Source organism: Callorhinchus milii, unplaced genomic scaffold (genome assembly GCF_018977255.1).
Source record: "Callorhinchus milii isolate IMCB2004 unplaced genomic scaffold, IMCB_Cmil_1.0 Scaffold3, whole genome shotgun sequence".
NCBI classification, from domain to species: domain Eukaryota; kingdom Metazoa; phylum Chordata; class Chondrichthyes; order Chimaeriformes; family Callorhinchidae; genus Callorhinchus; species Callorhinchus milii.
In genome coordinates this window covers 85,241,586-85,265,123 of record NW_024704744.1, presented here as the reverse complement: position 1 = coordinate 85,265,123, position 23,538 = coordinate 85,241,586, and the positions used below count along the sequence as shown (strand labels likewise).

The 23,538-nt window shown below is 41.1% G+C and overlaps 2 protein-coding genes across 3 annotated transcripts; both read right to left on the bottom strand.

The window, feature by feature from the left end:
• Positions 1–2,376: 2,376 nt before the first annotated feature.
• Positions 2,377–5,093, bottom strand: LOC103177996 (cytochrome c oxidase subunit 7A-related protein, mitochondrial). The gene is given in 3 exon segments (NM_001292142.1): positions 2,377–3,242; positions 4,275–4,409; positions 4,996–5,093. Coding segments are annotated over 3 exon segments (345 nt in total). The 5' UTR covers positions 5,065–5,093; the 3' UTR covers positions 2,377–3,101.
• A 12,195-nt stretch (positions 5,094–17,288) lies between these two features.
• Positions 17,289–23,200, bottom strand: kcng3 (potassium voltage-gated channel, subfamily G, member 3). 2 transcript variants are annotated; one of them, XM_042333381.1, is made up of 2 exons: positions 22,560–23,200; positions 17,289–18,990 (listed from the first exon to the last, which is right to left on the bottom strand). In XM_042333381.1, the coding sequence occupies exons 1-2, from the start codon at positions 23,198–23,200 to the stop codon at positions 18,345–18,347; spliced, it is 1,287 nt and encodes a 428-aa protein (XP_042189315.1). In that variant the 3' UTR covers positions 17,289–18,344. The 2 variants fall into 2 exon arrangements, with proteins under 2 accessions (XP_042189315.1, XP_007890632.1); XM_007892441.2 differs by having other exon boundaries at positions 22,590–23,200.
• Between the last annotated feature and the right edge of the window lie 338 nt (positions 23,201–23,538).

Genomic DNA, 23,538 nt, shown 5'->3' with positions numbered 1-23,538 from the left:
CAGGACACCTGAAGAAATTTCTTTCTTTTTTCAAATAGTGCCAAAAGATCTTTTAACGCCTACTTGAACTGGCAAAGATGTCTCGGTTTGGATGTCTGACTCCAACGATGCAATGCACCCACAGTACTGCACTGGAGTATCAGCCTTGATTATATGAGTTCAAAATTCTGATGTGGAGCTTGAACCCATAACTTTCTGACTCAGAGGCAATAATGCTACCAGTTGAGCCAGGCTGAAACATGATAAGATCAAGTGGGATGAAGGCAAACCTTCTGACAAATCTGTCTTGCGATCTTTCTCTTTCAGATGCTTATTAACCTACTGTGCCATTCTAACATTTTTATTTCTGAGAAGACAAGATTCTGTAAAAAGGGTATCTACAATGTATACAAAGAAATAATAATAATAATCCTTGCATTTGATATAGCGTTTTCACATCTTCTAGACGTCCCAAAGCGCTTCACAGAATATACTGTAAAGTTAATTGACTGTATATTTGTGGGCAAAACGCGGCAGCCAATTGCGCACAGCAGTGTCCCACAAACAGTCGTGGATTGAAAATGACCAATTTATTATTGTTTTGTTTTGGAGGGATTATTATTAGGCGTGTGGAGTAAGGAAACTTGCCCAAGGTTTCGCCCTCTGCCTGGAATTGAACTCAGGTCTCTCGCTTGCAAAGCGAGTGCTCTAACCACTGAGCCAGAGGACTCCACAAAATGAAAGAGCAACATGGTATTGGATGCAGGATGCAGATAAATTCTGATCTCAACCATGCTTCTTCAGGCAGACCTAGAGTGAAAGTGGGTCAACGCCTCCACAAAGAGGGAAATTAGGGGCAGAGGAATCACCAGGTATCCTTTGTGTATCTCTTTATAGTCAATGCAAAGCAGCACTAACTGTGAGCTGGGAGCAGATTGCATGCCATAGAGACTGATAAGAATAGGATTCATACCTTCAAAAAAAAGAAAATCTAGAATATATGAAATAAAACTGCTTCCTCTAACTCCTTGTTAAGAATTGACAAATTGTGAAAAATGACAATAGAATAGATCTTATGGGTGTATATCTAGGTATATCTGATAAAGTGTGTAAATCATGATTTTGCCAATGTTCCCAATCTAAAAATTTAATTTGTACAAATCTGAGTGAATGTCATTTAGGCAGGCGTTTTACACAATCCAGTCCGTACAAAGGTAGAAAAGAATTGAAAGCTATTACATTTTACTGTAGATTTTGTGAAGCAGGGAATACTGTAAATATATCCTCCATCCCAACATGAAAGGCACTATATAAAATGTAAAGATTCCTACTATATTAACTGGTGAACACGTATTGAACTTTTAGCCACTAAAAAGTTTATATTTATTTTTTCTATTCTCCCATTCACTTCTTCCTTTTACGCCTCCCAGAAAGTGACTGGCATTTACAGAAAGCAACTGAAAGAACTGAGGTAATTCAGCTTTAGTAGCTGTCAGATAGCTCAAAATGAAATGTTCTGTAATTGAATATGTTGACATTAATGAAGGGGGGAGGTGGGGGTTGGGGGCAGGGGGATAAACAAGATAATATTTAGGGCTTTCGCTTCCAAATTGACCTTGTGAGTTCAGACAAAACATTTTCTAATTTAGAGTGCTGTTTCAATTGAAATTACTCGTTACCATTTTTCTCCAGAATCATTTCATTATCTGTAGACTGGGATAGTGGAGACCTCGCTAGTTTCCATAGTGACTAGTCCGTAAAAACAAGTTTTATTGGTCGACATACATAAAGGAAGTCTTGCGTATGTGACGATCCACAAAGCGAACATGAACTGATGGAAGGTGAGCTCATTGCTGTGGGCAATATGGGCATGACATATAATAAAGTGCTCTCACGCATGCAACACCTCTTTCACACACTTGTTTAACACCATGAAAATGTGATGAATGAAGAACAGTACGAATGGTCTGCACTTAACAATTTACAGGTGAAAAGGCAATGTTTTAATGGGGTCGTAAATATTGAAGCTGCCAATCTCTGGCCCAACTGTTCATAAACTCTGCAATTTACCCACATTAGATTATGAGATATAATTATAGCAAATTGAAGGACTTGTAAGCCATATATTCAACCCAAGACATCTGAACTTATGGCATGCTTGCATTTAGCATAGTGGCTTGTTGCAATGTTTTCTCTCAAAAGATAACTTGAAGGAGTACTGGTTCCAAAATTACACTGGTAAAGATCTACTTGCTGGAATAATTATTTTAAACTCTATTACATACACCTAAACCAAATTTAGCTGAACTCAGATACACTTGATGAGGTACAGGTTATCAGTCTTCTAATTCCATACAGAAAAACTGAAGTAATTGTATACTGTCTGTTTCTTTTGTTGATGAAAATAATAATTTTCAGTCAAGAGTTTTATTAATGGATTGATTTTTCAAAACTGATCCAAAGTATTGTGCCATTCATTGATCCTTGTGTACTGTTTAACCAATGGGAGTCAGAACATTTATAGATATAACATGGTCTTAAAAGTGCAACTTTGTTGCTTTGTTGCCACACTGACATTTAACATAATGGTGTAAGTTACATACCGAAAGATAATTTAAATACATTTTTTGCAGTTTCCACCCAAAGTAAAATTAATCTGTACAGTAAGTTCCTTGGAAATAGACTAATATTATGGAGCCTTTCTTTGAATTCATCCACATTCAATTGCTATTAAAGTTAAAAGTATATACAACAATCTCAAAACAATATTTAATGGGTGTTCAGTCGCAGAAATGAAAGATCCCAATGAGCTTTTGTGCAAATTAAAGAAAATCCAATAGGTCGCCACCAATGCTCCAATTACTTTACAGGCTCGTTTTTTTTAATCCATTTTCTAGAACACAACACATTTATTAAACAATTAATGCATCATTAACCAAGTTTCAGTGCTGTGAGTCAGGCTACTGGGCTCTAAAATGCTCACAATACCCCAATACAAGATCAATCCCATATATGAACAGACATTAAAGTGCACCCAAAGTAGGAAGAAATCAGTGAACGTCTGTTACTTGGTCATGGTGTTCAGGATTTTAGAGGTATCAGTATCAGTCACAGCAGAATCTTTATTTGTTTTTGGGCTGAGCTGCCAAGAAGAGTGCCACCAGGCAATAGATGGTCCCTCCAATAGTCAATGCCATTGTGGTCCTGTAGAGCAGTCGATCAGGGACACCACGCTTGAGATGCACAGGTAAACCATCAGATTTCTGCAACAACAAAAAAATTACGATAAAGTCTTTAAATGAAGCAAACCTAAAATGTACAGAAATTGACAAAGCAATCAAATGCTCCTGATGAGGATGCTGTAGCAGGCATATGGTGCCCGTTCCCTAGGAGAAAACACATCAACTACTCGACAGTTCCTGAAATGTAGAGTGGCGCATAAATTACTCTTCAGTTTATTTGGAGACATTGATATATGAAATCTGACCCGGCGAAGTGGCCAGGAATCCTGAAGCGCTTTGAAGAGGCAGCTGTCTCCATGGGGCTCCGGCGATCGTGGACCAAGACGAAGGGCCTGAACATCGTTCCATAACATTCTCTGGTGAAACGGCCGAATTGGTGCACAGGCTCTCATATCTAAGACCCGACAACGATTCCTTGGGTTAGTGTGTACTGCGACTGTGGACGTCCATTGGCATGGCGCGCTCGGTGAAGTACCAACCAGGGTCTGTCCCTGGCTTTGAAGCTGTGGAGTCACAGGATGATGTCAGTGCATCTATGTGGCATGGAAACATGGACGCTGCTGAAAAGAGACTTGGACACGCTTTAAGTATTCCACATGGGGTGCCAGCACCGGATCTTTGGAATACGCAAGTTTAACCATATTACAAATGATGCTGTGTCGGCTCACACCAGTTCGTCCGACCTGAGCAGAGACACAGAGAAGTGTCACTAAATCATCGGACATGTCCAATGGAAGAACGGTGACCTACTCACTCAGCTCTCAGAATTGCTATTCAGACAGGAGACCAGGCGTTACCTGGAGGCAGTCTTGAGGGCACCTGAGTCATAACTGAGTGCAACAGTTCGGGGCTGATTTGGACCTTGAGCCTCAGGAAGTATGGGACAATGCGCATCACTGGTTGTTGTGGATGTCACGATGAGCCAACGCCAGTCACATGCAGTAGTAGTATAGGAAAAGTTAACATTCATACATTGTGCATAACATTATCCATTGTGACCCTATTATATTGTATTTGGCCTTATCTAAAGTAAACAAATCTTTAGAGGCGTACCTGAAACATTCTTTGCAAATCAGGCACCTTGTTCTGTTGCAGATACTGCAGCCCTTGTCTGCCCACGGATACCAAGTTAGTTGGACTTGCAAATATCATAGTTGGAGGTTCAGAGAAAACCAGAGGTTTCAAGCCCTTTTCAAATGATTGAGAAAATAATTAATCCTTACAATAGATATAGTGCCACATCATATTGGGAGGGCATCACAAAGCACTTCACAAGATTTACTCTAAACTGTAGTGCCTGTGTATTTCACAGTCAAATACAACCGACAATTTGCAGCATATCATGTCCCACAAACAGCCATGAAGTGAATGTCCAATTTTATTTGGGGGAATTGTTGGTCAGGACCCGGAGAAACTCCCTTTTCTTTTCAATTGGTGCCATGGGATGGTTTGAAGTCCATCTGACAGCGATGTCAAAGATTTTACCCTGACTTAGATGACCAGGGGCTGGTGTGGGGATGAGCGCGCGGGGGATAGGGGGGCAGTGTGGGGATGACCCAGAGAGTGGGGGTAACCCAGGGTGCGAGGTTGGGGGTGGGGGGGGGCGGTGGTGACTGCGGATTGACCTCTCAGTTCCCTTAGACTGTAGGTCGGTCTCCGGGAGCAGCGCCTCGACACTCGGCTCCGGTTTGGGCCCCGGGGGTCTCCCTGTCCTGCCGTTCCCCCCTCCAATCCCACCTCCTCTCCCCTCCCCCCCAGGGTCGCCCCACCGTACCTGCGGGTTGTACACAGCCGCGGTGCCGCCGCTCAGCCGCTGAGTGATTCCGCTCAACTTGTAGAACATGGTCCTCGGTCACCAGCTCCGTGTGCACTGAGGAAGGACCCCGACCCGCGGGCCATCACTGTCGGCGGCGCCGCTCGCCCGAGCGCCTGTCCAAATAAAACTCCCCTGGTTTAAAAAAATTATCATTGTTATTATTTAAACAACCAAGGTGAACACAGGAGTAAAGCAATTCGCATCGTTTCTAGTTAAAATGGGGCGAATTGAATTGACGGGTGGGTGTGTAATTGGCTCAGGCGCTGACTGGGTGCCTGTGAGCTGTGAGGCAGAGGTGACTGCAAGGTGGATGTGTTCTTGCCCAGTGTTTCCATGGTCACCTCAGGCTGCAAGAGGTTGTTTCTCTCTCTTAAAATGTTCACGGGCTTGCATTTCGCAACACTTATTTTTAATATGTTTTTTTTAAAGAAAAGCTGCAAGTGTTAACGTGCAATGAGTGTGCACTTACAAAGACACAGTCGCTACACTCCATCCTAAATCCAGCGAAGCACTTTGAGATGTTTTGATGACGCGCTAAGCATTATTATAAGAAATCCGAGGATTATTGTAAGAAGTACAGTAAAACTCGCATAAGTCTGTTCTGTATAAATCACCTAAGTTGTACACCCACAAAATACACAGTCACTGCACTTTACGATATATCCTGTGAAGCGCTTTGAGATGTCTCGATGATGTGATAACGCGCTATATCAAATGCACGGATTATTATTATTTTCCCAAGTCCCATTCAAGAGTCTATATTCTATGCAAGTTTGACATAATTCATACTTCGCATAAGTCATATTAAATGAATGATCACGGTTATCCAGACGCTCTCCTACTGAAACCTGCTCCACTTGCCCCACTTCATTCCCCAGAACTAGATCCAGCACTGCTTCCTTCCTCATTGAACTGGAAACATACTGACCCAGAAAGTTATCCTGCACACATTTCAAGTACCCTTCCCCCTCCTTGCCCTTTACACTGTTATTTTGCCAGTCTATGTTAGGATAGATCGCAACTAATATGACTTATGTGAGGTTTATTGTATAGAGCCTCTTGAGGGAGGAACTTAGATCTATGTGTCATTTCCATCACATACAGCAGCATATTTGAATTGGTTTATATAATTGCCTTTTTTTTCCTAAAATAAATTTTAACAAACTTATTTCCCCAGGATGATGCTGTTTCTTTAACCATAATTGTTTTGCAGCAAAATATATCCAGGACAGGCCCCTGAAGACTGAACATCACTATAATATGCATCAGCGATATACTTACATACGGGTTCTTGAAAGATTTGGGAATTTCAGAGGCCCTGGGGGTGCCTTTTGTACATTTAAGTCAAAGGAAAGTCATACCCTTGCTTTGACATTGTGTAGTTAGATTTCAATTACTGTAGTGCAGTTAGGAAGTTTGTTGTGTTATTTTTGACTTGATTTAATAAAATATATTCCCCAGCTTCTCACTAGACTGGGAAACAGATGCTATGTCTGCTAACATAGTATTTAGTAAGCTAGATATGAATCTTTGCACACACCAGTTGTGGAGCAGATATTTTTGAAAATATTCCAAATTTCAGTTTTTTTAAATTAACTTGTGATAAAATGAGACCATAGAATGAAGAATGGTTGGTGCTGTGTGTTTGTATGTTGTCCTTTTAAACTCTGGGATTTGGGCATATATTCCAACCTGCGCTCAAACCTACCTTTGTCATCTGTCAGATGACCAGCTGATGATTTTCCTCCAGGGGTGAGGAGTAAGCATTGTCTCATTGGAGTTGAAATTATTATTTCCTTTTTCCTTTGTCCAGCCCCTGATGAGCTGTTTCCCTATTCCAAAGGGAATTATGTGAGAAGAAGCAGGATTCGTTCAATTCGCACTCAATGTACCGAGTGCCATGCAGTCCATGCATAATTACTTTGAGCCCATTAAACCCTTTGCATGTTTACTCCATCCTTCTCTCATGTTCACTTTTTTGGACACTACAGTATATTTGCAGAAACTACTGCCTACACCCTCTAGTGGAATGGAGGAATGATACATATTCAAGTGATTGTATTTCTGCAATATACTGGACAATATAGCTACTCCTTGCATTGCTGTATTATTTTAATTTGCCAGAATTAGAGGCATATGGTAGGGGACCATGAAATGGTTATGTGGGATAGTCTTTAAAAATGTTTTAGAAGATGATTCACGTTTACTATGGATAGTTTGGAGTAGTTCAAGCTTGTAGTTGAGGGGTATGGTGACATTGAGGTGGAAAAAGAGGCTGTTTGCGATTAGATTTACTAATAGTGACTGAGTCGCTAATAGGGATGTCACAGGCAGCCGGTGGGATCTCACACTGAAGGATTGGAAGTAGATTGCAGGGTTCTTGCAAGTTAGTAATGTTGCAAATCCTTGCATTTGATATAGTGACTTGTCATGTCATCGAGACATCTCAAAAGCATTTCACAGGAAATACTGTAACATGGTGTGACTGTATTTTGTGGAAATACATAGCAGCCAATTTGTGCACAGCAATATCCCATAAATAGCAAAGTTGTGAGTGACCAATTTTATTTGGGGGGATTGTTGGTCAGGACACTAGGAGAAATTCCCTTTTCTTTTTAAATAGAGCCATATGATCTTTAGTACCCACCTGGGCAGGCAGACAGGACCTTGGTTCAACACTCGTTGGAAGGACAGCACCTCCGATAATGCAGCACACAGACAATATGGGCTCCAAATCCCATGGTGGGGTTTGAACCCAAAACCTTCTGAATCAGAGGTGAGAGTGCTACCAACTGAGCTAGTCTGATGCACAAAGTTGTTGAATCAGACTTATTGCCCGGATTTCCTGTTAGTGACTTGAATCGCTATTGATGAATCCCTTTGTGAATTATTGCTTTTTCACAGAAAATTAGTAAAGCATTATAGGTTCATAACTGCCATTGCTAGCTTATCAGTTGTTTCTCATAGCCATTCTCTGTCGTACTTGTGATCAGATGTGTTGCCTTCCTGTACACTGCCTCTAGGGTCTCAGTGACCTTTTTATTCATAATATAAACATTGTGGGATATTATGTGGATTTAGTTCTATTTTGGCATCAATTGCTGTCAATTTGCTTCAAATTCTTGAAGCATGATATTTAAACAAGGGACAACAATATTGGTTTATCAAGAAAAGTCTCCTGTTGATTCCTAGGATATTCCATGTCCAGTATATATTTGTAATAATAATAAATATCATTATTATTGTATGAATCTGTGGGTATGAATTTAAATTCTGGCACATTAGGAAATCAGTTGCAGCTGTAAATGCAAGAAGCTAAGATTCAGTGACTTTGTACTGGCCTTGGAAACAGATGATACCCTGACTGGGAGGGACTTCAGCCATCCACTGGAGAATTGCTCATTTGTATTATTGAAACAAATATTCAAGGATAAGGTTATTGTAGAGCTCTGCGCTGGAACAATCTGTTAATGTGGTTAGTAAGACGTACATCTACAGTATATAGGTCAGGAATGCAAGACCACAGATAGAAGTGTGTATGAAACCAGGAACTTAAGCAACAGAACAGTGACTAATAATAATATATCCATGTATATACTATAGACCACCAAATAGTGGGAAGGAGATAGATGAGCAAATGTGCAAGCAGATTCAGAAAGATGCAACAGTGATAATGGGGGACTTCAATTATCCTAACATAGACTGACAAAATAACAGTGTAAAGGGCAAGGAGGGGAAAGGGTTCCTGAAATGTTTGCAGGATAACTTTCTGGGTCAGTATGTTTCCAGTCCAATGAGGAAGGAAGCAGTGCTGGATCTAGTTCAGGAGAATGAAGTCGAGCAGGTTTCAGTAGGAGAGCATCTGGACAACAGTGGTCACAACATCAGGTTTAGAGTACTTATGGAAAGGGACAAGGAGCAATCAAAGGTGAAGATACTCAACTGGAAGAGGGCTAATTTCAATGAGTTAAAAAGGGACCTAACCAAGTTGGACTGGAAAGAAAGATTGGCAGGTAAAACAGTTAACAAGGAATGGAAGGCTTCAAGGAAGAGATAGTTCGGGGACAGAACAAATACATTCCCACATAGGGGAAAAGTAGGGCATCCAAACGTTCCTGGATGAATAAGGAAATTGGGATTAAAATAAAACAGAAAAAGGAGGTGTATGATAAATGTCAGGTCCAAAATACAGAAGATAATAAAATAGAATATAGAAAATACAGAGGAGAACTGAAAAGAAATAAGAGGGGCAAAAAGATTTTCTGAGAAAAGATTAGCGGGTAACATAGAAGGGAACCCCAAGGTATTTTATAAGCACATAAAGAATAAACCGAGAGGAGGCACCAAAAAGGTTGGATGGTAGTGAGGAGGATGATAGCAGACTGCAAATGGACACAGACAGACTGGTATATGGGCAGACAGGAGGTTTAATGTGGAGAAATGCAAAGTGATGCATTTTGGAGGAAGAACGAGGAGAGGTGATATAAGCTGATGGTACAATCTTAAAGGGGGTGAAGGAACAAAGAGACCTGGGGGTTCATATCAGTAAATCTTTGAAGGTGCAGGACAGGTAGATAAAGATGTTAAAAAAGCATACGGGATACCAGGCTTTATAAATAGGGGCACAGAATACAAAAGTCAGGAAGTTATGATGAACCTTTATAAAGCACAGGTTAGGCCTCAGCTAGAGACTGTGTTCAGTTCTGGGTACCACACATTAGGAAGGATGTCAAGGGATTGGAGAGGATGCAAAGGAGATTTACCAGCGATGAGGGACTTTAGTTATCAGGAGAATCTACAGAAGTTAGGATTATTCTCCTTGGAGCAGAGAAGGTTAAGAGGAAACTTAATAGAAGTGTTCAAAATTATGAGGGGATTCGATAGGGTGAACAAGGAGAATCTATTTTCACTGGTGGGTGGGTCGGTAACCCGTGGACACCGATTTAAAATAGTTGCTAAAAGAAACAGAGGGGAGGTGAGGAGAAATCTTTCACACAGTGAGTTGTTCGGATCTGGAATGCATTGCCTGAAAGGTTGCCGATTCGATAACAACTTTTAAGAGAGAAACTAGATAATTATTTGGGGAGGGCAAGTTTGCAGGGCTATGGGGAGAGAGTGGGGTAGTGGGATTTAATTGGCTAGCTCTTTTCAAAGAGATGGCACAGACAAGATGGGCTGAATGGCCTCCTTCTGTGCTGTATATTGTATGAATAATCTTTACATATGGTATAGAGCCATCAAATGTAGTCAAACAGGGATGAATGCTCATTGCATTCCTTTAAGCTTCCTGTGTGACATTTTAACCACACACTGTGACTGTTGCTTTGGTGTAAAAGTTAAGCAAATTGACAGGCAAATTAACACCTTGTTTTGTAATAAATATTATTTGCATCTGATATCGTGCCTCATCACATGTCAAGGAATTACTGTGAAATTTAGTCCTGACAATATTCGAAAGTGATTGCCAGAACACCTGGAAGAAACTCCCTTCTCCTTTCATAATAGTACCATTAGGTTTTAACATTTACCATGCATTTTCAGGCAGAATCTGAAAATGCATTGTTCCCCTCGCACTGTGCTCAGTCTCTCAGCCCTCACAGAGTTCAAAGTCCTGACAGGGCTTTAAAAAATACAAATAATGTCTGGAGGAGGAGAAGGTCTTTCAGTCCATTGTGTTGCATCTGTACTGGCTCAAAATGATGGATCCATTCAGTCTCATTTGCCTTTTTCCCCTCATATCCCATAGAAGCATAGAATTTTACAGCACAAAAGAATGACTAGGGAGTGATTTCCAGTCAAAAGCTTCAGCTCACAACCTGCACAATAACAGCAATGTTGAAGTTGGTTGTATCTGTCTTGTGGGCTTCAGACTCATTATTATTGGAAGTGTGAGAGTGTGCCTATTGTTAATTAAGAATTACGCACTGAAATTCGTGTAGGACAATTTTATTTTGGATTGCCATGGAAATGTTGTCTGACATTCACACTGATAATGCCAATGATGACATCTCACACCGAAATCTAATGGCTATCAATTTTCCAGGAAGTCATTTGAAGTTATTTGCAAGAACTCCTTTAGACAATATTAATTGTTTATATGCAACACCTTTTACTGTCACACTCATGAGTGGGCTGCTGCCACTTAAATGCCACATTATACCATCGTGAGGTATATATATTATATAATAATATATAATTCTTGCTTTTGATAAAGTGCTTTTAGCATCTTCTAGACGTCTCAAAAGGCTTCACAGAATATACTGTAAAGTGAATTGATTTTATATTTGTGCGTGAAATGGGGCAGCCAATTGCGCACAATAGAGTCCCACAAACAGTCATGGATTGAAGTGATCAATTTATTAATGTTTTCTTCTTGAGGGATTATTATCAGGCATGTGGAGTAAGGAAACTTGCCCAAGATTTTGCCCTGCCAGGAATTGAACCCAGATGTCTCACTTGCGAAACAAGTGCTCTAACCCCAGAGCTACAGAACTCCACAGGTGATGATCAAGTAGTAAAGTTTCAAGGGGGAGGGAAGGTAAACAGAGACTCTTTAAGACTGAGATGGCTCCAAAATTACATGCTTATCAATAGAATGACGGACTACAGTCAACCCTCTGTAGCAGTTTCGATAGTCCAGATCCTGACTGCAGTACTTGAGGACACTGGTGATGACAGACCAGTCAATAGAATGGAGTATTATATTTCAAAACATGCTCTAAATAAAGAACAGTACTCTCCCATAATAAGATCATTTCAACCTGATTAATTTAGATGTTCTAAAATGTAATCAAACATAGTAATTTTAGTATTTTCTCTCACCAATAGAGATCATCTATGCTTAGGGTTTCTTCTCTCTGGATTACCCTTCTCTGAAACGTGAAATTGTGCATAGTTTTAAAATCTGAGATATGCAAACATTCTTAAAGTCAATCCTAATTTGGAAGCAATCTTTTAAGTATTTTCTTTCAAAAAATTACAACCTACGGTGTCTTTGGCTTCAGAATTGAGAGTGAATTGAAAAATGTTTCAAACCTTGCATTTTATGATAATGCTGGATGTTTTGGTTTTAGACCATGTGGAGTTTCGCACCTGTGATCTCAGCAAGGAGAACTGTCAGGAGGAACTCCCACCAAAACAATAACAACAAATTACATTTGTATAGCTCCCTTCACATCGGAAAGACGTCCCAGGGCGCTGGACAGTCAGGGTTTTTTGGACCCAAGCTGGGAGTTGGGGTCAGGAGGGGTGGGGAACGGGGATTGGAAGGGTGGCCAAAGACTCTGTTGAAGAGGAAGGTCTTCAGACGGGACATGAAGGAGGCAAGAGAGGGGGTGAGGCGGAGGAATTGCGAGATAGAGTTCCAGAGTGTGGGGGCAGAGATGCTGAATGCCCAACGACCAATCAGGTGGGAAGTCTGGGGGACCTGATGCAGGCCAGTGTCCGCCGAGCAAAACATTCCACAGATCAACAGCTGGGTCAGTGTACGCCATTTGGTAGGGTTTCCTGGGAGCCATGTGTTGGCCTTCAGGTGTGAAAAGGGAAAGGTGGAGCAATTTGAAAAGGTATCATGTTTGTCACATTTATATTCAAGACATATCTAGTAGGTGAACAAGCAGTTCATACTGAGAAGGCAGCAGAAATGCAAAGTCATCTCCACGGTGAAAACAATTTAAGAATAAAACTCAGAATATTTCCCACTGGGTGACAACTTTCTTTAAACATTTTTCACAATAACTAGAGTAGTATCATTTTTATTAAAGTTACTCCCTTTACAGTTGCTTTGCTCTCTGTTTGCCAGTTTGCAGGTAGAATCTATGTCTGGAACAACTGAGTTCAAGTAGTTTATATTGGAGGGGAAAGTGACATAATCACATACAGGGTCTTTACATTTTCTCCATTACCTACTGTCGGGAACAATCCCATAACAAGATCATTTCAACCTGATTAATTTTAACTCTAGAGGAGAAGCAACTTAATATCACAAAATGCAATATTTTGTGTTTTTTTTATATTCAACTTAATATCAGTTAACCAATTGATTTGAGTAGTGTGATTTCCCAAAAGAATCATTTTATTTTGTGTAAAACCTTTTCTTTAAACTGTGAACACCTTTCTTAAAAATGCAGTTAGGATGACTTGCAACTGAACCACTTACACTAACTTAATGTATCTTTGGTACATGAAATTTTATGTCTTAGTGGCTGCCCAAACACATTGCTGAAAAATGTAAACATGTAAAGATAAATGACGTATCCTAATCTGAGAAGGATGGTGGGAGAATTAGAACTAGTCTTAGCATCCTTGTACTTGGGAAGAGACAGAAAAATAATAGCAAAGATTCCCAATCTTCCAGTGAACAGAAGTGTGGATGATAGTTGAGGACACAATTGGGTGCACTTGTGATAATTTACCTGCATGGTTAAATAGCCTCCTGACTCAGGATTAGCACTTAGTCAGCTGCTGGGGAATGCAATTACAAGGATTGTTAAATATTATGATAATAATAATCTTTGCATTTGGTATATACCAGTACTTGTGAAACTCCAGCACACCATGAGTCACCTCCTTCAAGAAAGGAGGGAAGAGAACTCACAAAACAAAAATCTACATGACACCACTGAGAACTGAGGCCACGTAGACAATAAACACGAATGATTGTCTAAATGGCCTGTTTCCATGTCATAGCTTTCTGCATAATCGATGTCTGCAACACCAATATTTGACCTCCAGGCAGCCAATAGCTTTTGTGCCAATGGAGCAGAACTCCCATCTCTTAGGCCATGAGCAGTCCCGTAACCCGAGTCCATGCTTCTGTTCAGAGCATTAATTGCATAAATCACATTTCCAGGTGCACAGCTCTAAAAGAATGCTTTATGCGCTCCAGATTTTACGATAGCCAAACATTAATACATTTCCCAAAGTGGTGCCCCAGAAGAGATCAACTAACTCAGCACAGACTAGGGAATTAAAGAGGTGATCTGCAGTTTACAGTTTAGTTCATCGACAGGCAGGCACTTCATCCTCTGGACTAGGACTCACCATACTTGTCTTTGTGGGCCATTTGGTTGCTTTCTCGTCAGTCACACATAAAAAGTACAATGTAGAATAATTAATTCAAGGTATTCTTTATTGAAGGTATAACTTTATATTTCAGTAAAGCTTCTAAAATTAAAACTAATTTTACTAGGTTTAGTCTTGTTTTTATTTCATCGGCACACCCTTGATGTAGACCTGCACCCTACCTAATGAGAAGCATGATATTTTTTCTTTCAATCAACATATAATAATTCTTACATTTGATACAATGCCTTTCATGTTGGTAGGACGTGATGTCCTGTAGCTTAGTGTTTAGAGCACTCGCCTCGCAAGTGAGAGAACCCTGGGTTCTATTTCTGGCAAGGCGAAACGTTAGGCAAGTTTCCTTACTCCATACGCCTGTTTATTTGGCAGTAAATAGGAACCCAGTTGTTAGTCGATTGGCGGTTCACTTTTCTGGGGGTAATAGGTCCTTTAAAAAAAAACAAATATAACAATAATAATAAGTTGGTCACTCAATCCTCGACTGTTTGTGGGACGGGACACTGCTGTGCGCAATTGGCTGCCTTGTTTTGCCCACAAAATATACGGTCAATTCACTTTACAGTATATTCTGTGAAGCACTTTGAAACGTCTCAAAGTTGTGATAAGGTGCTATATGAAATGCAAGGATTATTGTTTTCTTGAAAGCACTTCACAGGATTTACTGTAAAGTGTAGTTACTGCATATGCCGTAGGCAAATAAGGCAGCTAATTTGCACAGAGCAATATTGCATAAACAGCTAGAAAGTGAATGACCAATTTTAACTGAGGGATTGTTGGCCACGACACCATGCAAAACTTCCTTCTCATTTCAAAAAAATGCTAGTTTATTTAACACCACCTGAGCAGGCAGCTGGGACCTCAGTTTAAACATCCTAACATGAGATGTTAAACCAAGTCCCTTATGCCTGTTCAGGTGGATGTTAAAGATCCCATGACACTGTTCGAAAAGAGAAGGGAATTTCTGCTCGTGTCCTAGTCAATAATCCTCTAATTCAAACTGGACATTCACATCAAGGCTGTTTATGGGAAATTGCTGCGTGCAAATTGGTTGCTGCATTTGCAGACAAAATACACTTTACAACGTTGGAAAACAATGCAGCTAGGAACCCCAAAATAAATACAGCATTGAATGTGATGGAAAGTTTTGATTCTTTCAAAAGCAAATTATAGTTTTCTTTTAGGAAATAATATTGTGGGATACAGTTTATAGTTTGGGACATGACCTGTGTATGCAACTACCAGGATGGTGGAACACGAACTGGAGAGACCTTGGTCTTTTTTCTGCCAGTTCTTATAGCAGATTTTATATGTTTCCAGATCAGAATCAAATCAGGGATATAAGGAAGAGATAATATACGGAAGAGTATTTAGAATAGGAGTCCTGCCATTGAGAATACCTTTCTTCAGTCACTCCCAAACCAAACATTTTGCCTGAAAACAAGGCATTCGGGAGGCAGCTGTTTGGTGGCTCAGGCTTGAAATCCTTAACCAACTTAGAATTCAGTCCAGCTCAGACCTGAAGTACCTGCCCAATCCAGGATTCAGCCCTAGTCAAACTTGAACTAGATTAGATCTGGTCCATTCTAAATACTGTATGCACTACTTTAGGAGCCCTTGCCAAATTACCCATTAGTAGTAAAGAGGGCAGCTAAAAAGCTGCTGAGACACCACATTGGGAATCATTCCGTTTAGAATGAAGTTTGATTGTTAATATATTTTAATTTGTATAACTGTGTGGAGCACAGGGCCCTTTCCCTCAAAACCAAAAAGTAGCAAAATCAACTTGGAACAAGTGTGATGGAATTCCTCTGCCATTCATTCTGAGGGACGAGGTGAAGGTCATTGTTGAAATGGTGCTGGATTCATAATTTATATCACACACTTCACTGATTGTTGTTTAAAGAATTCAGCCCCCCCACCAACCCCGCCACCTATGAAGTTGAGTCATACTATACCATGTGAAGAGACAGGGCCATTCAACTCTTGTCCTTACTGTTGTAACACTTTCAAATGCAATTGGTGCTAGAGATTTTGGCTCTGAAAGAAAATTTTCCATGATCCTAGGCTGCTAACAATCTCATCTTTTAGGATTTATTTTGCATTGTTTAGAACAATGCCTATTATAAAGACTCAGTGAAATTTTTTTTTTAGCAGTCAGTGTACATTATCTGAATGAGATTTTTTTCCAGACTCAAAGGTTGTTTCTGTATTCTAGACCTTGCACTAAACATGAGAAGACTAATTGGTGTCTAACTACTTCAGAAAAAATGAACACATAGCGCAATGGCTTGTTTTGCTATGAAATTAGTTGTGCACATTCTAGATTTATTTCAATCCTTTCTATTATTCATTTTATGGGGGAATAGGTCATTTTATACATGTTATTTATAGTTTTATTCTGGTCTCCCCCCACAACCCGGCTTGAACTTTCAGACATCCTATTGACATAAAGGGTACTATATATATATATGTGTAAACCGTTGTTGTTGATTGTCCTTTTGTCTTGCCATCCCCAGTGAATATGATTCCTCAGCAGCGATGCAATGTTACAGTTCAACAGAACTGGCAACAAAAGGGCACTGTCAGAGTGACAGTAGCTTCGGAAGATGAAATTCTCAGATTGATGCAGTTCTGGGATACACTTCTGTAGCTGATTAGGCACATCATTAGGAACACTATATATACAAACCTCTACATGGAATCTACTTTAAGAGGTCCCTGATATAAGTTGGTAACAGTAAGAAGTAATACATTTCTGGCACTCACATCTCGCCCATTGTTGAGTGCACACTTTGATTTTCATTTCAAGCTTCTCCTGTCTGTCAGATACATCTGATAGTTCAGCTTTGCACTAAATATACTTATTGCTCAGCTGACTCAAGTTTTGCTTTTGGCTATGCATTACCAGGACTTCTGATAGACATAGCTGGCAACAAATGTTAAGAGACAGGATTACAGTTTATCTTGATTTTGACCATAAAATGAGTACAGTTTACCCTGATCTCAACATTAAATATCACTTATTGGTAATCTTAAAGATTATTAGTTTTATAAACCACAGCCTAAAATTAAGTTCCAGTGGTCTGAAATTCCTCATGTTTGTTTTATCAAAACATCTTAATGGACGTTTTATCAAAACAGTTCTCAATTTGGTCTTGATTTGATTTCCACACTTCTGTTTGGATACTACGGAAAATCAACTTCCTAATTTAAAACTGAAGTAAAGGCTGTTTTGCTAAAATTCCTTATGATTCTAACATTTAAAACAATGTCTAAAGTTTAAGAACACGGGAAATTGAGGACCTTCTTTCTCCCAATCCCAATATTTGCTGCCCTTCCCCCTGATGGTAAAACTACTAAGACTGATGATAAGGCTGCTATTTACACTAATGCTAATGATAAGGCTGCAATTTCCACTATACGTGATAAGTCTGTTTACTGAAACAAGCTGTCACCACCTTTACTCACTTCATTTTTTTAGGGTAGTGCTGTAACAGACAGCTTTTAGATCTTGAGTCACAATGTCAATGAATGTTTTCACCTCATGAGGTGAAAAATGTGACATTGCATTTATAAATTCAATGTAATAATAATTATATGGAATCTGTTCTGAAACTTTATATTATCCCCCCATGCGCTTAGAACTGCAATATCTTCTTTGAAAATCAACTTCAGCACATTATTGAAAATGCCCAGCACTAGGATAAAGATGACAGTGATAAGTTAAATTCTTGCACTTTTCAATCGACTGCCTCCGTAATCTGCACCAAATAGCACTCAGTAGATTAAACGTGACTGGATGTAGGCCATCTCGCCCTTATTTGCTTTAATTTCTCTCTCCCTCCCCCCAATTCCAAGAGTTTCAATACGGTGCAATCCACATTTCATTTGAGCTCTATAGATTGTCCAGTGCTTGAGATGTCTAGCAGGGCATCTGGTCAGATCAATTATGTGCAAGTATCGAATTGTCGAGTAGTTAGTTACCTTGTCTCGCAGAATTTTCTGCCAGACAAGTGTTGTAATTCCTTTTGAGTTAAGGCCATTACACTACTCTTGCAGGAGTGTGCAATTCCATCTTAGGATCCAGTGTATAGAAATCTTCACAAGTCATTTCTGTTAGCTCCCTCACCCTGCCCAATCTCTGAGTACAAACAGTGAAAACTCTCCTCAGCTCTTGAGAAGCTATTGGCGTGCCAGGTGCTATATAATGCAAGTTGTTTTTGTCAGTTCAAATATTCCAAGGAGAAACTCCTACCGCAGCGAGCCGATCTATACTTGACCTCGTGGTAGCACTGAACAAAGCTGTGGTAGATGAAAGTGATGGGCAAAGCCAGAAGGACAATGCCACTGATCACACACATCCCACCCAGGATCCTGCCAGGGACAGTGATGGGGTACATGTCTCCGTACCCTACAGTGGTCATGGAGATAATCACCCACCAGCATGATGCTGGAATACTGGCGTAGTCTTCGTTTTTGTTTTCCAGGTCGAGCCCACTCTCCAGCAGCTGGGCGAGAGCGCCAAAGATCGCCATGGCCACGCAGATAAACACAAGGAGCATGACCATCTCCCGGTAGCAGCGTTTCAGGGTCAAGCCCAGAGTCTGCAAACCCAGGAAATGGCGAGCAAGTTTGATCACCCAAAAAATCCTCATCATCCTCAGCACCCTGAGGGTCACCCCTGCCCGCTGCAGTTGGGAGTTCTCTCCTGTGAAGAGGCTCATCAGGACTGAGACGTAGTAAGGGCTGATCGCTAGCAAGTCAATGATGTTGAGGGGTTTCCTCAAAAAATCGCATTTGTTCTTGGAGACCAGGAACCTCACAATGCACTCAGCGGTGAACCATCCCATGCAGATGGCCTCGATTATCCTGTAAAACCCAACACACATGGATTAAATACAACAATCCCATTTTTTTCAAGTTAAAAAGTACATAATATATACATATTTAGACAAAACAATAAACGAACACAGATTGCAATGTTAATTTAAAGTGGGAAGGGACGAGATAGCAGCAACAAACACGAAGTAGCGTGGGCGTTAGTCACTATTTGGAAGTGACTGGTGTTAAAGGTGAGAATCACAGCCTTTGTCCATGCAATACAGTATACAAATAATATCAGCAACGATATGTTATGGAAATACTGTAACTTTTATAGTACTTATAACGCCCAAAGGGCTCAAAGTGCTTCACAGTACCTGTTGTCATGTGAAGTGGCTGTGTTTTGTAAATAACAGAAGTGAAGGGTTTCAATCCTGTTAAGAGTCCTATGTATCCCTTTCCAATCCTGTTATATTAGTTACTGAGTAGGTTACTACAGTACTGAATGCATTTCTCTACATTGTGCCCATTGTTAATGTGAGCATTGCTATTGTGAGTGCAAGAGAAGGGTTTGTCTGCCTGGGATGGTCACTGCACCCAACACAGACAGACCTTTAAGTTCGGACAGGAAGGTCTTTCTAGAGGTTGTGGTCCATTGTTTAACATCACTGTTTCTCGGACAGGACAGTATTTGCCTTTCCTGATAACTCTTACGGAGCCTCTTTAACCCCAAAGCCACTCGTTTTCAATTGCCAATTGGGCTCCTGCGAATGCCCAGCATTTCTGTTGTGAGTTCAAATTTCCAGCATTGTAAGAACAGTAGTTAAGTTTCAAAATCGTGTTTGGAACCCCAAAATCCCTCAAATAGTGCACCGGAACGACAAATGTGTATCAAATTTCTGTTTTTTTTAAAAAAAAAACTGTTTGCACCTTATCAAACTTTTGATTTCATTTTACGAATCAACGAAGGGACGTTATGGACCGATATAAACGTCCCAAACTGTAACATATCGCCGAGTTTGCGTCTGTTCACAAATTGTTGCTGTGATTTTCTTTGGGAAAAGAGGGTCCAAATCATCCGGACCCTGAAATCAGTGGTGTTCCCGGGAGGAAGGCGGTCTCTTGTGTTGTAACGTGTGTTCCCGTCGACCTCAACCAACGAGTTTCAATGTGTTGCGGAGTTTAACCAGAGACGGATCGTTCCTCCTGTGTGTGTTTGCGAGTGTTTTATTTCACGGTGGGACTTCGCTCTCGCAGTCCACGCACAGCCGCGATCAACGCGTTCGCCCGATCGACCCCGGGGAGTGCGAGAAGGCGGCGATGCTGTTACATTATTGTTTTAATATTTAACTGATGGCGGTGAGAGGTGCGAGGGTTTGGCAGCCTCGGGGGTACGGGCAGAAATCAATCCAAATCGCTGAGGCTGGATCTTCAATATGAGGGAAACTGCAGCAAGAACTGGATTTCTGAACTGGTTAGTAACCACTAACACACAGCGATCTGACCACAAGTAGGTAGTTAGTTAGTTAGTTAGTTGATCGGAGTTTGCATCAGGTGTTTCCAACTCATTAAAGCTCCAGTTACAACACGCGGATAATAAAGGTCAGGGATTTAGAGGCAAAAAAAATGCATCTAAATCCCTGCATGAGCATGTCTTGTGGAGAGAGATTAATATTTCCGAAAGGAACATTTTCAATCATCCACTAAATCCCCAACTCATCATTCAAACAAATGGATTACTGTGTGTGTGTGTAAAACAAAACGAGTTCCTTTCTATCTGTCATTATCCCCTTCCCCCCTCTCTCTCTCTCTCTCTCTCTCTAACCTAAACAGTAGCGTTGAGTCTGGTAACTCTTGAATAAAGATTTTTTTTAAAACGGATTCAACTCTTGTTGATGTTCCGCGTCACAGCCAAACCTTCGTCCTTCTTATCTTAGAGGTATTTTTCCCTTAAAAGCAATTTCGAAGCTGACCGTTCGGTCAGAAGGAAACTTGGTGATTTTTTTTTGAAATGGTGAAATTGACTAAAGGAGTTTGGAAGAGCGATGATCCTGTCCAAACAGATCGGGCTATTAGACCGAGGCAGCTCTATCTTGATTCGTTTCAATATGTATATTAAAGACCATTAGAATCTCTTTCTTAAAACCGATTTTCGCCTGTCAATTTTACTATGGGTTCGTGATGGTAACATGTGTTAGTGATGTGCACAGTAAATCCCAAACCAGTCTGATTGTAATGGTAAATTGAAAACTAGCTGCACTGCCCATCCCCGCAATGTGCATGTGCACAGTGCTGTCAGCCTCTTGTCTCTCAGTCAGAAGAGTCTGAGTTCAAGCTCCACTCAGGGACTTTGAGCTCACAGTCAAAGCTGGGTCTCCAGTGCAGTGTTGGGGAGTTTACACTGTCAGGTGGGAACATTACACCAAGGTCCTGTCTGCTTGTTCAGGTACACTTTTAAAGTTTCCATGGGCACTATTTGAAAATAGTTTCTCCTGGTGGCAATAACACCCCACATTCACTTCATGGCTGTTTGTACCACATGTGTGAATTGGATGCATGTTTGCCTACAAAATACAGTCATTGCTCCTGACAATAAAACAAATCCTGTGAAGTGCTTTGAGACATTTCCATGATGTGATAAGGCACTATATGAAATGCCAGGATTATTAACAGTTCATATTTACACAGCGCCTTTCGAGTTGGGATGACTTTGTGTGCACAGATGAGCTGGTTCTAGGAATTGGTGAGCATCAAGAACAACTTGCATTTTTACAGCGCCCTTCACACCGGACGGCGTCTCAAAGCGCCTGCATCACATTACACAAGCCAGTAATACATCGGTTCTGGGAATGCATTGTACACACCTTCCCAGTGAAAGTGCATCGAGATGGGTTTGGGGATGAATGCATCACATTATTTCATTATCTCCCATTTCTGTTCTTGGCACAATTTTTTTTTAAAAAAAGGAGTTGTTGCCTGGATCCTTGCAGGCAACAAATATATTAAGAAGACAAAGTTCAGTGTTTGTTAGTATCTGGCTTGATTTAGAGAAGTTTTTGTTTTTTTACTTTGCAAAATAAATCCTGATTTTCACCGAATTTTCCCAGGGTTTTGTATGTGAATTTTTTTTTCCTCTCGAATTTCTACTGTTTATCTTTTTGAACAGAAAAAAAGATAGACCCAGAAATAAAAGTTTATGTTTGTGCCCGTGTGTGTGTGTGTGTGTGTGTGGATAGAAAAGACTTTCGGGATCCATCAAATATGTGCAGGTAAACTATTTCTGTTTGATAGCGCAAGAGAGAGACAAAGAGGAGAGGGAAAATATATTATAGGAAAGAATTGCTTTTGGACTTTTAGAGGGATCTTAAAATTGTCAAGAACAGTTTGGGGGGTGGAGAGGGTCAAAGCTGTACTTTGCAAACTGACAAGACCACTGAGATAAAAGCCACAGTGAAGAACAGCACTGATTTCAACAAGCCACGAAAATGCACTTTTCCTTAAGACTATGTGTGTGTGTGTGTATATATATATATAAAAAAAACACCATTTATGGACAAAGACGCTCACACCCATGGAGAGACTGGACACCATAGATTTGAAAAAGGAGTTATAAGTACCCTGATGGTCCCATTAAATTCTCTGTGTACCTGTGCTCCTCCACGCTGTTGTTCTCGGCTGTTTTCCAGTCGGGTAAGGTGCTGGCGCACAGCACCACCATGGACACGATGACGAATAGGATGGACACGGTGGCCAGAACCTGAGCCGCCACAGACGAGGTGGGCTCCTCGAAAGTTCTCCTCATCCTCTCCAGCCACTTCCTGCTGGACTGGGAGTCCGCTCGGACCTCCTCTTTCTTCCGTTTGGTCATTTCCTCCTCTTTCTCCTCGGAGTAGAAGGTGTAGGTGTCGGACATCCTGTCGTCCAGGCGCCGCTGGCAGCAGTACTCCAGGTTGGAGCGGTCCAGACCCCAGTAAATCAGTTCGTTGTAAAAGGACAACTCGCACATCTGAGGCACGAAGCGCAGTTTCCCGTACTTCACATACAACATGATGAACCCGAAAGCCTCCGAGTGCCGGTCGAAGAAATACTCGTTCCTCTCCCGGTCGTAGTCGTCGCACACTTCCAGCACTTCTTTCTCGGACAGGCAGCCGTGCAGTCTGCTCACCCTCCTGAGCGGGAAGTCTTTGATCACGTCCCTGGGGAAGGAATAGCGGGTCCCGCCGACGTTCAGGATCAGGGGGGCGCTGCCCCGCTTCATCTCGGAACAGTGCGGGGGAGACCGGGGGGGGTGGGGTGGGGAGGGGGCACTTTTGACCCTGTGCTACTACATGGGCTCAGTGTGTGATGCCACTGAGCTTTCTTTCACCTGTTCATGGTTTTTTTTTTGGGGGGGGTGGGGTGGGGGGTCTCCACATTAATCCACATGGACAAAAGCCCCGCTCAGGCTGACAAAGTAACACCACCAGGTCTGAACTAACTACTTTTCCTACTGAGTGTGCAGTTGGCTGTCGGAGCCGGGGATGAGCTCTGTGACTTGTGCTGCTCCTGGTGTGGTGTCTCTCTCCCTCTCCCTCTCTCTGGCTGAGTCCTGCAGAC